Source organism: Monodon monoceros, unplaced genomic scaffold (genome assembly GCF_005190385.1).
Source record: "Monodon monoceros isolate NGI ecotype Baffin Bay Population unplaced genomic scaffold, NGI_Narwhal_1 Super_Scaffold_2, whole genome shotgun sequence".
In the NCBI taxonomy this organism is placed as follows: domain Eukaryota; kingdom Metazoa; phylum Chordata; class Mammalia; order Artiodactyla; family Monodontidae; genus Monodon; species Monodon monoceros.
In genome coordinates this window covers 99,840,933-99,858,159 of record NW_021703776.1, presented here as the reverse complement: position 1 = coordinate 99,858,159, position 17,227 = coordinate 99,840,933, and the positions used below count along the sequence as shown (strand labels likewise).

At 40.6% G+C, this 17,227-nt stretch overlaps 1 protein-coding gene and 1 pseudogene across 1 annotated transcript in view; one reads left to right on the top strand and one right to left on the bottom strand.

Moving 5' to 3' along the window:
- GALNTL5 (polypeptide N-acetylgalactosaminyltransferase like 5) overlaps positions 1-17,227 on the bottom strand; it is a 74,597-nt gene that overhangs the window by 6,740 nt on the left and 50,630 nt on the right. The window contains exon 8 of the mRNA XM_029233795.1: positions 15,469-15,586. Coding sequence (XP_029089628.1) covers positions 15,469-15,586 — 118 coding nt within the window. The remainder of the gene's footprint in view (positions 1-15,468; positions 15,587-17,227) is intronic.
- LOC114901714 lies at positions 11,768-12,269 on the top strand (annotated as a pseudogene).

Genomic DNA, 17,227 nt, shown 5'->3' with positions numbered 1-17,227 from the left:
GCGCTTTGGGACTTGCCTTCTCTTGCTGCTCTTGGGAACCTTGTGACCACTTCACTGTGAATGAGCCTCACTAGCCTGCCTGACAATGAGAGACAAATGACCTGGTCATTGCCACTGTTCCACCTATTATTGGGCCAATGTCCACATATGTAAATGACGCCATCCCATATGAGCCAGCACCAGCTGAGCCTCCCGATGAGCAGAGATGTGTAAGCAATACCAGTAGAAACCAGCCATTCTGGCTATGACCAAAATAACCACTTTAGCAATACAATGAATTTTGAGGACTTACAATTGATTGTTGTTTTAAGCCACTGTGTTTTGGGACAGTTTGTTATACAGCAAAAGCTAACTGATACATGAGGGAACATATTTCTCTTAACCAGTTTTACTCATTAAGTAAATAGGACCTCCGTCCACTGAGTTGCTCATTCCAGAAACTTGGTGTGATACATGGAAATACTGTTCAGCAATATTATCTCACTCTCCACCCCTCACTAAGGGGTAGAGTATATTTCTCTGACACACTGACTTTGGGCTTGTCCATTTGACATGCTTTGACCCATGGAATGTGAGCAGACATGATGCCTGTGGAGGCTTTAAATATGCTGTGTGGTTTGGCTTGACTTTTGCATTCCTGCTTATCAACATGAGAAGAATATGCCCAGAGTTGCTACTAGAATGACGAGCAGAGCTGACCAAACTCAGAGCCCAGAGCCCAGCCCTGCCAGTGTAAATTCCGAGGCAGAGCCATGCTGGCCAACACAGAGACATAGGAAAGAAAAAAGCAGACGCTTCTTGCTCTAAGCCAACCAGTTTTGAGCTCGTTTGTAACAAGCATCATCGTGGCATTAGCTGACTGATCATTGGGTTGTCCATGACACCCCTTTCTCTCGATAACCACGTAGCTGGTCAGTCTCTGGGTTCTGTCCATTCTACTTGTAAATATGCTTGGAATCTGTCCAGTTCTTTCTGTCGCCGTTGCTACTGCTCTGGTTCCATCCATTGTCACCCTTTGTCCAGGTTATTGTAAGAACCTCCTGGTCTGCCTGCTTATCCTCCACTATGTCAGCCTCCACAGCCACTGTCACTGCCCTGCTTAAAACATACCAGTGGCATTTCATTGCACGTAAGACACATCTAAATCCTTACAGGGTCCTGCAGAGTCCTGCCCCTGCCTCCCTCTCCAGCTTCATCTTGCTGTTCTCTCCTCACTCATTCTGGTCCAGCCTCACTGGCCTTCTCCACTGACACATATGGGTTGGAAGGCTGTCCGCTTTCCAAGTCAGTGGGCAGAAACTGGGGCATTACTGAGTCTCTTCTTACTCTTTGTCTGTAATCTGCATTTGTGAGGGGAAGCAGGGGTGTATCATGCAACAAAGCCAGGGTAGGAGTTTCTCAGTCAGTCTTGCTGGCCTCACAGTTATGGGGGTGCCTCCCAGATTCAGGCTGCCTATTCATTTTAATTTCTAGTGGGATCTCATCTTTTCCAGTCTCAATAAATATCTTAGTAGAAAGTTAGGAGAGGCTGCTGCCCAGATACCATTTTAAATTAGAACTCTGGGAGAGCTGTAGCATAAAAAGAACGGAAGGAACATTGGCTGAGAGCACTTTAGGTGGCAGAAGCTGTGTTAGATGACTTATGCCCATCGCTGCGGTGAATGCACACAGTACCACTGCAAGGTGTCTATTATTCTGATCGTTTACACGTGGGGCCTTTTAGACTCTTGAGTGGTTCAACTACTCAGCAAATATTTCTCAACCACTTTTTACATAGTCAAAGTACCAGGTGCTGAGAACGCATTTTGAACAAGTCAGATCTTTCCCTGCCCTCATGGAGCTCACAGCTGGTGGGAACACACAACTGGCAGAGCCCAGCACAGAATAAAAATGGGGTCTCAGGTTCAAAAATTATTAAAAGTTTCAAGATGGCAACAGCAGAGCATTAAGCCAAGTGTGGGGTTCTTCTAAACATGGTACCATGTGCCACCACCCAGGCTGCACGTCTACACGGCCTGCCCTGCACACACAGACAGGAGACAACTGTGATACAGCACAATAAGTGCTGTAATGGGGGAAGCATGCATAGGAGGGGAACGGATCCCAGGCTTGGGTGTGTGTGTCTATGTGCGGGAGGCGGGTAAGGAAGATAAGGTCAAGAAAGTCTTCCTGAAGAAATTACATCAAAGCTGTAGCTATGGATTACGGCAGTGGGGAAAGAGGAAAGTGAACAGAGCCAGGTGATGGTTTAGAGGTAGAACTTCCCAGATAAGGTGAGGTCAACGTGGGGCAGGAGAGGGAGTGTGGAGTCCAGGGAGGCTCTCCATGGGTGATGTGTGTGCAGATAACTGGCGGCGTGGGGGAGAGGTAGCATGTCATCCACTCATAGAGGGAACATGGGAGGAGGAATTTGGGTTGAGCATACCTGTGGGACACCCCTGCCGTGGTAACTTGCAGGCGATAGGCCACACAAGCTTATGACTCAGGAGAAGGAACTGGGAAGGGGCGAGAATTGGCGTCATCAGCATCCGTTAATCATGGGAACGTGATGTGGACGAGGTTATGGGGAAGGTGGAGAGAACAGAGAAAGAGGGGCTTGGGGAAACCCCTTAGGGGTGGAAATTCCGTGCAGATGGGCCAAGAAAAGTAACCCAGTGAGGCAGTGGGGAGCCACGGTCCGAGCAGGGGCCTGGGTGCTGGGCAACTTGCCTAATCCTCTACTGTGTCAACACAGGACAATTGCCTTCAGCCTTTCTCTACCGCAGGCGTGTGGTTTGCTCTCAAATCACAGCATTCAAGGGATGCAGCAACCTTGGGCCGAATCCGAGCTGGCACCCGTGTCTAAGAGGCTCAGTCTGGAGGGTGAGGTAGGTGATCCTCCAAGCATAGGGCAGGGCCCCGGTTCCTGCAGGAGTGTATCTTGCCCCTTGGGGGACACCAGGATGGAACCCTGGGGCAGTGTGGCCAGACACAGAGCAGGTTGTCTGTTCTCTCAGGGAAACAGAAATGCTAATCTGGAGCCTGGTTATGAGGCCTATTCCGAGGTTGGGAGTGAAGCTGCAGCTCCGTGGGCACCCAGCGAGTCATCATTTTCCACGAGCAATGGTAACACTGAGCTCAGGTCAACTAAAACAAATTCAGGGCATTGGAGGCTTCCAATATATGGCCAGCCTTAGAGAGAAGTGACTTAGAAACAGGGTAAACCCGAGCTGGGGGGCGGGGGCGGTGCTTAAGATCTGAAGTTGAGTAGATCATACAAGGCAGGAAACGATAGGTTTGGAGCACACTACTTATGACTGCTGTGAGTTTGGGCAAGTCAGACTACCTCTCTGTGCCTCGGTTTCCCCGTTATGAACAGGAGATGATGCTGGTACCTACCTCACAGGTTTATTATAAGGATTAAATGAGTTAACATCTGTAACATTTCAGAGCAGTGCATGTCACACATAATAAGAACTTGGAAATGAAATACATTTTTATCCTTTACATCTCAACTTAAATGCCATTTCTGCCGTGGCAGACACACACCTCCCCTAAGACAAGGCTAGGTTCACCTTTTATATGATCTCACAGTACTCTGTATTTCCCCTTCATTGCATTTATCAGAAATAAAACTAAATAACGACTCATCTCACTCTACCGCAGACATTGGTAGAATGGAAGCTTTATGTCATTCGAAACCACTTTTGCTTTGAGTGCTACTGTATTTTAGCACCCATCACGGTGCTTGGCATGTGACAGGTTCTCAATAAATACTGCTGAACGAGTGAATGAATGAATGAATGAGGATTGTGTCTTCTGAATGCCCAGCATGTGGCACAGCCTGATGCAGGAGGTGCTCCTTAAACGACGGCTCTGTTGAACACTGAACTTAACTAGAACACTCAAGAGAGCCCTAAACTGAAACGAGATTTGGGCCTGACCACCATACAGGTGTTAGTTACAGCCATGGGAGTTGATGTAGGTATATTACGAAAAGTATTAACAAGGGGACGGCACAGACGCTGGCCGAAGAGAATAGAGGAGCCACCACAGGTCCTGGTGGCCCTGCCCTGCCGGGTGCTACCACTTTTGTTTCTGGGCCATGGGAAGGCTGAGATGCGGAGAAGGGAGGCGTGACGGGCGGCAGGTGGGAGGTATTCGGCTGGCTCAGAGTAGAGGTTCTTTCCCATCAGATAAGGAAAGAGTGCACTAAGTTAACAACAAGCATGGCTTCACAGGTGCAGAGCGGCTACATGTCAGCCCTGAGCCCTGAAGAGCACGTGGGGTAAGAAGAGAGGGTTGACAAGGGGAGCAGTCTTGGGAGCACCCATGTTTAAGAGACACACAGGAGAAATTCCTGTGAAGGAGATTGAGAACAGCTGAGCGATACAAGGGGCTTTTCTTGGATTTTGCCCTAAAACCCAAGAAAACTTCTGGAAAAGACTGGTGTACCATGTCAAATGCTACAGTAACCTCAAGCACACGGAAGACCAAAAGCCATCCATTAGGGACACGAATATGAAACTGATGCCAGTGCTGTAAATGATGTCAGAGGAAGGATGCTGAGGGCCTCCAGGATCTGATTTACTGGAATGAAGAGTGAGAAATGAAGTAGATGCAGGTGTAGCTGATCTTCCCTTAGGAAAAACCAGGTTACTTGGGTAGAGAGGGCTGCTGGTGTCAAGAGAGTGCCTAGCTATTTATTAATTTACATGTTTGTTTATGAAAAGAGAGAGCCAAGCACACTTAAAACGTATGAAGGGGCCATTTGGAATCAAGTAGCTGAAAATATTGAAGCAAAGATAATGAGTGCACTTGAGTAATAAGTTTGCTGTTATTTGCTGTCTGGAGGGAAGGTAAAGCCAAGATAAGGAATACACTCTTTTTTTTTTTACTGTATGATATCACTTGTAATGTGGAATCTAAACAATAATACAAATGAATGTATATGCAAAACAGAAACAGATTCACAGATATAGAAAACAAACTACTTCTTACCAAGCGGGGAGGGGCAAGGTAGGGCTATGGGATTAAGAGACACAAACTACTATGTCTAAAATAGATAAGCAAGAAGGATATATTGTATAGCACAGGGAATTATAGCCATTATCTTGTAATAACTTTTAATGGAGACTTATCTGTAAAAATACTGAATCACTATGCTGTACACCTGAAACTAATATAATACTGTAAATCAACTATATTTCAATAAAAATTTTTAAATAATACAAATGAATCTATATACAAAACAGAAACAGATTCATAGACAGAAAACAAACTTATGGTTACCAAAGGGGAGAAGGAGTGGGGGAGGGACAGATTGGGAGTGTGCGACTAACAGATGCGAACTATTATACTATATATAAAATAGATAAGCAACAAGGATTTACTGTATAGCACAAGGAATTATATCAAATATCTTGTAGTAACCTATAATGGAATATAATCTGAAAAAGAAAAACTGAATCACTATGCTGTACACCCAAAACTAATACAACATTGTAAATCAACTATACTTCAATTAAAAATAATTTTTTTTAATGGTGGAATTTTGAATCCCCAAGATTCTGTTTCTTTGATTAGAAATCAGTATTTTTCTGAAATATTTATTGTTCATTAGTATTTCCTTTACAAGTCTTAAAATTCATTTATGTATATAATGCAACACCATTCAAAACCTTAGGGATTGATTTTGAAATTGCTGAAGTGATTGAGAAAAACAAATTACACTTAGAAAATTCTGAAAATGAACAGTAACAAGGGACTCACTCTACCAATTAATAGACTTTATCGTGAAGCTACAGAAAATATCAATGCACGTGATTGGCTCAACAACTGGCAAATGGATCAGTTGAACACAGAAAGACCTAAGTATATATGATAATTTAATTTGTTAAAAAATGTGTCATGCCCGTTTCTTTCTCTTCATAATTGTCACTTGATTAACAACTTGAAAAAAATGCAGAACTTTAACTCCTATCGTGCACGAAAGTCTAAATGTAGTAGAGAATTAAATATAAACAATGATGTCATAAAACTATTAGAAAAAAATTATATGAAAAATTATTGGATTTGAGAATTATAAAAGTTAAAAAGCAAACTTAAAGCAAATATTTTACTTGTTTAAAAGCCTTTAGTATTTAGCCTTTTACCATTATATAATATCTATTTTCCGTTTATTGCTTTTAATCTTAAATGTCAATTTTATGTTAATATTGCCACTTCAGCATTTCTGGTTTTGTTTATTCACCTAGTATTTTCTTTTTTTTTAATTTTATTTAATTTTTTAACTTAATTTATTTTTTAATACAGCAGGTTCCTATTAGTCATCCATTTCATACACATCAGTGTATACATGTCAATCCCAATCGCCCAATTCATCCCACCCCACCCTCACCCCCACCCCCCACGGCCTTCCCCCCTTGGTGTCCATACGTCTGTTCTCTACATCTGTGTCTCAACTTTTGCCCTGCAAACTGGTTCATCTGTACCATTTTTCTAGGTTCCACATATATGCGTTAATATATGATATTTGTTTTCCTCTTTCTGACTTATTTCACTCTCTATGACAGTCTCTAGATCCATCCATGTCTCAACAAATGACCCAATTTCCTTCCTTTTTATGACTGAGTAATATTCCATTGTATATATGTACCACATCTTCTTTATCCACTCATCTGTTGATGGGCGTTTAGGTTGCTTCCATGACCTGGCTATTGTAAATAGTGCTGCAATGAACATTGGGGTGCATGTGTCTTTTTGAATTGTGGTTTTCTCTGGGTATATGCCCAGTAGTGGGATTGCTAGATCATATGGTAATTTTTGTTTTTTAAGGAACCTCCATACTGTTCTCCATAGTGGCTGTATCAATTTACACTCCCACCAACAGTGCAAGAGGGTTCCCTTTGCTCCACACCCTCTCCAGCATTTATTGTTTGTAGATTCTCTGATGATGCCCATTCTAACTGCTGTGAGGTGATACCTCATTGTGGTTTTGATTTGCATTTCTCTAATAATTAGTGATGTTGAGCAGCTTTTCATGTGCTTCTGGGCCATCTGTGTTTTCTTTGGAGAAATGTCTATTTAAGTCTTCTGCATATTTTTGGATTGGGTTGTTTGTTTCTTTATAAACCTGCATGAGCCGTTTATATATTCTGGAGATTAATCCTTTGTCCGTTGATTCATTTGCAAATATTTTCTCCCATTGTGAGGGCTGTCTTTTGGTCTTTGTAGTTTCTTTTGCTGTGCAAAAGCTTTTAAGTTTCATTAGGTCCCATTTGTTTATTTTTGTTTTTATTTCCATTACTCTAGGATGTGGATCAAAAAAGATCTTGCTGTGATTTATGTCAAAGAGTGTTCCTCCTATGTTTCCCTCTAAGAGTTTTATAGTGTCTGGTCTTACATTTAGGTCTTGAATCCATTTTATTTTTGTGTATGGTGTTAGGGAGTGTTCTAATTTCATTCTTTTACATGTAGCTGTCTAGTTTTCCCAGCACCACTTATTGAAGAGGCTGTCTTTTCTCCATTGTATATCCTTGCCTCCTTTGTCATAGATTAGTTGACCATAGGTGTGTGGTTTATCTCCAGGCTTTCTATCTTGTTCCATTGATCTATGTTTCTGTTTTTGTGCCAGAACCATATTGTCTTGATTACTGTAGCCTTGTAGTATAGTCTGAAGTTAGGGAGTCTGATTCCTACAGCTCCGTTTTTTTCCCTCAAGACTGCTTTGGCTATTTGGGGTCTTTTTTGTCTCCATACAAATTTTAAGATTTGTTGTTCTAATTCCATAAAAAATGCCATTGGTAATTTGATAGGGATTGCATTGAATCTGTAGATTGCTTTGGGTAGTAGAGTCATTTTCACAATATTGATTCTTCCAATCCAACATGGTATATCTCTCCAACTGTTGGTATCATCTTTAATTTCTTTCATCAGTGTCTTATAGTTTTCTGCATACAGGTCTTTTGTCTCCCTAGGTAGGTTTATTCCTAGGTATTTTATTTTTATTGCAATGGTGAATGGGAGTGTTTCCTTTATTTCTCTTTCAGATTTTTCATCATTAGTGTATAGGAATGCAAGAGATTTCTGTGTATTAATTTTGTATCCTGGAACTTTACCAAATTCATTGATTACCTCTAGTAGTTTCCTGGTGGCATTTTTAGGATTCTCTATGTATAGTATCATGTCATCTGCAAACAGTGACAGTTTTACTTCTTTTCCAACTTGTATTCCTTTTATTTCTTTTTCTTCTCTGATTGCCGTGGCTAGGACTTCGAAAACTATGTTGAATAATAGTGGTAAGAGTGGACATCCCTGTCTTGTTCCTGATCTTAGAGGGAATGCTTTCAGTTTTTCACCATTGAGAATGATGTTTGCTGTGGGTTTGTCGTATATGGCCTTTATTATGTTGAGGTAGGTTCCCTCTATGCCCACTTTCTGGAGAGTTTTTATCATAAATGGGTGTTGAATTTTGTCAAAAGCTTTATCTGCATCTATTGAGATGATCATATGGTTTTTATTCTTCAATTTGTTAATATGGTGTATCACATTGATTGATTTGTGTATATTGAAGAATCCTTGCATCCCTGGGATAAATCCCACTTGATCATGGTGTATGATCCTTTTAATGTGTTGTTGGATTGTGTTTGCTAGTATTTTGTTGAGGATTTTTTTTTTTTTTTCGGTATGCGGGCCTCTCACTTTTGTGGCCTCTCCCATTGCGGGCACAGGCTCTGGACGCGCAGGCTCAGCGGCCATGGCTCACGGGCCCAGCCGCTCTGAGGCATGTGGGATCTTCCCGGACCGGGGCACAAACCCGTGTCCCCTGCATCGGCAGGTGGACTCTCAACCACTGCGCCACCAGGGAAGCCCTTGTTGAGGATTTTTGGATCTATATTCATCAGTGATATTGGTCTGTAATTTTCTTTTTTTGTAGTATCTTTGACTGGTTTTGGTATCAGGGTGACGGTGGCCTCCATAGAATGAGTTTGGGAGTGTTCTTTCCTCTGCAGTTTTTTGGAAGAGTTTGAGAAGGATGGGTGTTAGCTCTTCTGTAAATGTTTGATGGAATTCACCTGTGAAGCCTTCCAGTCCTGGACTTTTGTTTGTTGGAAGATTTTTAATCACAGTTTCAGTTTCATTACTTGTGATTGGTCTGTTCATATTTTCTGTTTCTTCCTGGTTCAGTCTTGGAAGTTTATACCTTTCTAAGAATTTGTCCATTTCTTCCAAGTTGTCCATTTTATTGGCATAGAGTTGCTTGTAGTAGTCTCTTAGGATGCTTTGTATTTCTGCGGTTTCTGTTGTAACTTCTCCTTTTTCATTTCTAATTTTATTCATTTGAATCCTCTCCCTCTTTTTCTTGATGAGTCTGGCTAATGGTTTCTCAATTTTTTTTATCTTCTCAAAGAACCAGCTCTTAGTTTTATTGATATTTGCTCTTGTTTTCTTTGTTTCTATTTCATTTATTTCTGCTCTGATCTTTATGATTTATTTCCTTCTGCTAACTTTGGGTTTTGTTTGTTCTTCTTTCTCTAGTTCCTTTAGGTGTAGGTTAGATTCTTTATTTGAGATTTTTCTTGTTTCTTGAGGTAGGCTTGTATAGCTATAAACTTCCCTCTTAGAACTGCTTTTGCTGCATCCCATAGGTTTTGGATCGTCGTGTTTTCTTTGTCATTTGTCTCTAGGTATTTTTTGATTTCCTCTTTGATTTCTTCAGTGATCTCTTGGGTATTTAGTAACATATTGTTTAGCCTCCACGTGTTTGTGGTTTTTACATTTTTTTCCCTGTAATTGATTTCTACTCTCATAGCACTGTGGTCAGAAAAGATGCTTGATATGATTTCAATTTTCTTAAATTTACTGAGGCTTGATTTGTGACCCAAGATGTGATCTATCCTGGAGAATTTTCCATGAGCACTTGAGAAGAGAGTGTAACCTGCTGTTTTTGGATGGAATGTCCTATAAATATCAATTAAATCTATCTTTTCTATTGTGTCATTTAAAGCTTCTGTCTCCTTATTTATTTTCATTTTGGATGATCTGTCCATTGGTGTAAGTGAGGTGTTAAAGTCCCCCACTATTATTGTGGTACTGTCGATTTCCTCTTTTATAGCTGTTAGCAGTTGCCTTATGTATTGAGGTGCTCCTATGTTGGGTGCATATATATTTATACTTGTTATATCTTCTTCTTGGATTGATCCCTTGATCATTATATAGTGTCCTTGTCTCTTGTAACAGTCTTTATTTTAAAGTCTATTTTATCTGATATGAGTGTTGCTCTCCAGCTTTCTTTTGACTCCCATTTGCATGGAATATCTTTTTCCATCCCCTCACTTTCAGTCTGTATGTGTCCCTAGATCTGAAGTGGGTCTCTTGTAGACAGCATATGTATGGGTCTTGTTTTTGTATCCATTCAGCCAGCCTGTGTCTTTTGGTTGGAGCATTTAATCCATTCACATTTAAGGTAATTATCAATATGTATGTTCCTTGACCATTTTCTTAATTGTTTTGGCTTTGTTATTGTAGGTCCTTTCTTTCTCTTGTGTTTCCCACTTAGAGAAGTTCCTTTAGCATTTGTTGTAAAGCTGGTTTGCTGGTGCTGAATGCTCTTAGCTTTTGCTTGTCTGTAAAGCTTTTGATTTCTCCACCAAATCTGAATGAGACCCTTGCCAGGTAGAGTAATCTTGGTTGTAGGTTCTTCCCTTTCATCGCTTTACGTATATCACGCCCCTCCCTTCTGGCTTGTAGAGTTTCTGCTGAGAAATCAGCTGTTAACCTTATGGGAGTTCCCTTGTATGTTATTTGTTGTTTTTCCCTTGCTGCTTTCAATTTTTCTTTGTCTTTAATTTTTACCAATTTGATTACTATGTGTCTCGGTGTGTTTCCCCTTGGGTTTATCCTGTATGGGACTCGCTGCGCTTCCTGGACTTGGGTGGCTATTTCCTCTCCCATGTTGTAGAAGTTTTCGACTATAATCTCTTCAAATATTTTCTCTGGTCCTTTCTCTCTCTCTTCTCCTTCTGGGACCCCTATAATGTGAATGTTATTGCGTTTAATGTTGTCCCAGAGGTCTCGTAGGCTGTCTTCATTTCTTTTCATTCTTTTTTCTTTATTCGGTTCCGCAGCAGTGAATTCCACCATTCTGTCTTCCAGGTCACTTATCCGTTCTTCTGCCTCAGTTGTCCTGGTATTGATTTCTTCTAGTGTAGTTTTCCTTTCAGTTATTGTATTGTTCATCTCTGTTTGTTTGTTCTTTAATTCTTCTAGGTCTTTGTTAAACATTTCTTGCATCTTCTCGATCTTTGCCTCCATTGTTTTTCCAAGGTGCCGGATCATCTTCACTATCATTATTCTGAATTCTTTTTCTGGAAGGTTGCCTATCTCCACTTCATTTAGTTGTTTTTCTGGGGTTTTATCTTGTTCCTTCATCTGGTATATAGCCCTCTGCCTTTTCATCTTGTCTATCTTTCTGTGAATATGGTTTTTGTTCCACAGGCTGCAGGATTGTATTTCTTGCTTCTGCTGTCTGCCCTCTGGTGGATGAGGCTATCTAAGAGGCTTGTGTACGTTTCTACACTCACTTTTTAAATATGTATCATTCACAAAATCGATTCTATTCTCAGACACAAGAATGTGCTTATTAAGTTACGAGGTCCTGAAAGGGGGACTATTTCATATGCTTCATTCTCAGAGGGCAATGCAATAAAATGAGAAATAATCAACCAATCAATAAAAAGCACCAGAGGCATGGATGTTACAAAAATAATGCCTGGGACGGCAGGGCATGGAGGAGTGCGGTGAGTCCTAGCCAACCGCGGGCTGCAGCAATGTGCGCCCAGGCGGTGATCACAGCTGTGGCGCCCCGTCATGGGCCCCCAAGGACGCCTGGATGGGCACACACTCTAAGTATTTAGAAATGATGGAATTAGACATAGGAGATGCCACCCAAGTTTATATAGCATTATTGGTTTACCTGGACCTCATGGAGAGTAAAAGTTGGCACATGAAGTAAACTGTGTGGGATTATCAGATCTCCAGCTCATCTGCCTTCTTGGTACTGAGAAGGACAAGGGTTACAGACAGTGGTGCCTACACCCGTCAGTGCTTCCCTCAGCCATAACAGGATAAGGGAGATCTTGAAGGCTTCTCGAAAATTGCAAGGTGATCCAGATTTGCCAATGTCTTTTACTTCCACCATAGTGGAGTTTGACTCCACAATAGTCTATTACAAACCTACTGATGGATTTATGCTGCCAGATCCTCAGAATACTTCCCTTAGAAGATGACACCTATCCTTCCCGATGCTTGCTTTATTCACACAAGATTGGACTGAGACCCCTCAGCCTGATTCATCTTTTATCTCAGACCTAGTCAGGGTTGACTTAGCTGGGCCCATTCCATAAGTTTTCTTTTCAAGAATAAAACTTTCCCAGATAGAGGAATTAATTTTATTGAAAAATATAGGCTAGTTGCTCTAGAACTTTCTCATCTGGAGACAGTTTAATTATAGTTGTATACAAGTTTATGCCTAGGGTGTGCTCAGAAGGGTAGAACATTGCTGAGGCTGCTACCTCTTTCCATTACTCAACCCTCTCAATGCCTTTTGGTCACTACAGCTAGCCTGGAGTGGCATTTCATGCACACTTTGACACCTGGAGAGTTTACTTTAGTCTGCTTTTTCATCCCCAATAGAAAGTATTCTTTCAACTGCTTTTTTTCATGTTGCAATTACTGTTACTTCCCTCTTTGGTTGACTTTAAATCAAAACTAAAAATATCCTCCTCCAGAGTGTAAAATTAAATGTCTAGATTAATAGGGACCAGAGAATTGCTACCTACACGAGTACTGGGTCTTTTTCTTCTGTTCTTATTACCACCACCTGTACTGTATCATAGCTAGAATATTACAAGGGAGATAGTAGGGGACAGTGTTAACCTTAAAAACATCTTTCTTAAGTAGACCCAGTTTTTCCACCTTTGTTAACGCCTCCCAATTAAGTTGCCTAAAGTATAAACAATTATATGGAAAAGATGTTTCAAGTGACATTTTGGGGCATATAATAGTCCAAATTATAAATGACTTAAATGTTTAAGGCAAGGGTGAGCAAAATTTTTCTGGAAAGGGCCAGAAAGGAAATATTTTAGGCTTTTCAGGTCATATAGGCTTTCTCACAACTTCTCAGCTCTGCTGTTTGTAGGACAAAAATAACCATAGACAGTATCTAAATGAATGGATATGGCTGTATTCCAATAAAACTTATTTGCAAACGCAGGGCCATAGTTTTCCAACCCCTGGTCTGGGGAAATAGTCAATAAACATATATAGCTAATGAATGGTATGTTATGTATCTATTAAAAATTAGTCATGAATATACTGAAAAACATGAGAAAATATTTAGCATCAAAAAGCAAGATACAAAAGTGTATGAATGCATATGATTATGGCTATAAATAACACACCAAATATATAATAAAAAGATGACAAAATAAATCACTAACTGGTTATAATAGGATGGCAGGGCAGGAAATGCATGACTTTATCTTCAATATTTTAGTTTTTCTCCATTTGTGTTATTTTTATAATAAAAATGTTTTTAAATAAATCAATAAAAATAATGCCTGGATCAGAAGGGAACAAATGAGTAGGAAAAAAAAAAAGCAACGAAAATAACAAACTTACAGGATACTGCCAAACAGGGACTTGAAGGAAAAATATATTGCTCTAGATATTCCTATATTCAAAGTAAGGTATCTGAAGCATTACGAGAGAAGACTGTGCTTAAACTAACTTTAAAAAAATGTAGAAAGCAGCCCGCCAAAAGAAGGAAGAGGGAGATAAAATCCAAAGCAGAAAAAAATTGGAAAAACACGAAAAGCAGATCTGGTGAACACCTTACTACACGCTGAGAGAAACGCAGTTCAAAGTATAATCGCTGCAGATGGTTTCGGAGAGTATAAAGAGCAGTTGGCAAAATTAAAGCGGAACAATAACGGCTGCCACTTATTTATCAGCTCCGCTAAACTCTTATCTTTACAACAACCCTGTAATAGAGAGAATTCTTTTCTTCAGTTTACTTGTAAGGAAACTGAAGCTCAGAGAGAATAGGAATTTAGCCATAAATGAAGCTGTTTTCTCTACACCCAGTTGTCTCTGTTGGGAAAAGAGAGAAAGCAGAGAAAAGGGAGAAAAAAGATGTGAAGGGCAATGATGGCGAGCTCACCAGCCCAGACTTTTATGCACAGTTCAAAATGATCATTATAAAAATCTATTAGAATTCAGTCAAATACAAAAAATTACCTATGATTAACAAACGTTTGAATAGCTTAGTATTTTCTTCAGACTCTCCAGGAATATCTACTTTGTACCTTATTCTCCACCCCCATTACTTCATTAAATTTCTTTTTTTTTTTTTGGCCACGCCATGCGGCTTGCGGGATCTTAGTTCCCCTACCAGGGACTGAACCCGGGCCCTCAGCCGTGAAAGCAGGGAGTCCTAACCACTGGATCACCAGGGAATTCCCACATTAAATCTTTATAAAATTCTGAGAATGGCATTTTTACTTATTCCTGTTTAACAGATGAGGAAACCGAGAACTAGAAAAATGAATGACCTGCCAAGGATCATATAGCAAGTGAGTGGTAGGGCTGAGACTCACCCTAATGTCTAGTGTTTCAATATATTAGGATTTTTTAAAAAATTAAATCTATTATTTTTATTGAGACATAATTTATACACCACCAGAAATCCACGTTTCAAAGGCTACAACTCGGTGATTTTCAGTATTTTCACAAGGTTGTACAATCATCACCACCATCTAGCTCTGGAATATTTTACTGCCCCACAAAGAAGACTGGTACCTGTTAGCAGTCACTCTCCTCCCCCAGCCCCTGGCAACCACTAATTTATTTTCTATTTCTATGGATTTGCTTAGTCTGGACATTTCACACAAATGGACTCATAAATATATGGCCTTTTATGTCTGGCTTCTTTTACTTACCATGTTTTCAAGTTTCATCCCTGTTGTAGCAGGTATCTCAGGATTTAAGAGTTAGGAGAAAACTTATTAGACATCTTCTACCAAATCCTCTCACTTTACAGATGGAGAAACTGAGACTTAACATACCCCATAAATTCAGTGACACCCAAGTCCCCTACCTCCTAATCCTGTGTTTTTTCAACACACTACTAATACCAAGACAATCGGAATAATAAAAAAGAGATTCCACAAACAGATAAAAATATCACATTAATCTGACATACCATATATTAGAAAAAGCATAGGTAAGAAAATCTGGTCTTTTGTTAAAGGTTTTCCATTTCTGTGAGGAATCCCATAAATCATTTACTTCATGTGACACCTGAATGGCACCAGATGCTTGTGTAGGGAAACAGGGTGTCGCTGCCACAGCACATTACATGACTTGGAGTTAGATTTTACTTTCTATGTGCAAAAGTAACTATTTAAAACAAAAAGTCCTAATTACCCTTAGTGAAAGTTCCAAATTTTCTCCTCCCCAGAGATTCATGCCTTTGTCGTACTGTCCGATTTCATTAAAATAATGCCTATTTATAGCAAAAATTCCTCCAGCCATTGCAGGTGACCTAAAAAGGACACACAAATATTAAATTTATTCCATAAATTCAGTCATTATGGGTTTTGGCCAAAACTATATTAAATATTAGTGATAACAGTTAAAAACTAGAAAACACCCATACTAACTAACACCAAAATTATCTTAATATACATTGAAGTATGTAAAATTACTAAGGTAAAATCACAACTACCACAAAATAGGCAACAATAGCTTTAACTTAGCTCTCATCAAATTTTGTAAGCAATCTATTCTAAAACGTTGTCTTGGTGACAGGGAAAATTTTCTTTAGTATGTGAGCTTCCCACAGGGATGATGATTGAATTGGGTAGTGGGAATTTAGAGATCTCCCTTTCTAAAGGCATTAAGTGAATTGTCATATTTACTTCTGGGAAAACCATAATGTTACATAGCATCTTTTTTGGTGGGCCAACAGCAGAGCCCAATAATACCAAACTATGTAGTTTGAAAATAATTACAGATCCATTCATTCATTGTTCCAAAAAGTCTATGTAAAGCCACTATGATGTGTTAGGGATAAATTAGTTAATCAACAAGCAAAGGTGGAAGTAGGGAGACTAGTTAGAGGTTGTTGTGATGGTCCCAGAGGAAGATGATGGCATCTTGGATAAGGGTATAGCAATGAAGGAGATGAGATGTGGCTGAATTCTATATAGGTTTTGAAGATGGAGCCAGCAGACTTGCTATGGGTGGGATGTGCAGGGTTGGAGGAAGTTTGGCCTGGATAACCTGGAAGATAGCGTTACCATGCACTGATTTGTTTGTTTGTTTGTCTGTTTTGACCGCGTTGCAGCATGTGGGATCTTAGTTCCCCAACCAGGGATGGAACCTGTGCCCCCTACAGTGGAAGCGCGGAGTCCTAACCGCTGGACCGCCATGGAAGCCCCTAGAGTTACCATGCACTGAGACGGGGAATGCTACGGTGGAACGAAGTTTTTGGTGGGAAGATTCAGTTTTGGACATATCTGAGGTGTCTGTTCAGCATGAAAGTGGAGATGCCAGTAGGCAGCTGGATAGGGGAGTCTGGTGTTCTGAGAGAGGTCGAAGCCTGAGAGTCACCAGTACAAGGTGGATGAGAAGCAATGGGTGAGCGAGGGGAGGTGAAGAGGACAGAGCCCTGGGCACTTCAGCAGTGAGAGGTCGGGGAGAAGAGGAGGAATCAGCAAAGGGCATGGAATAAACCAGCGGTGAAGTAGGAGTGAGAGCTGGGGGCTCTGGTGGTCTGGAGGCCATGAGAAGAGTGCCCGTCAAAGAGGAGGGAGAGGCCAGCAGCATGGACACGGCTGACAGGCCACGTGAGACTAGGACTGAGGACTGGACAAGACAGTGTGAAGCTAGCGGGGAGGGCAAAGCCTGACTGCAGTGAGCTTAAAGTCGAGTGAACTGTTTAACAGAACCGGAGAGAGTGATACCGACGACTCTTTCTAGGTGGTTTAATATAAAGGAGAGAAAAGGAAAGGGGAAATGGCTGATAAAATAAAATCATTTTATTTTTTTAATTGTGAGAGAGAACAGCATGCCTGTAGTCTGCTAGGAGTCATCCTATCTGGTAACTGGACGAAGCTGGTCCCTGCATATCCCCCTCCCTGGGGGCCACGAGTGTCGTTGGTGGAAGCTTAAGGCCACGATT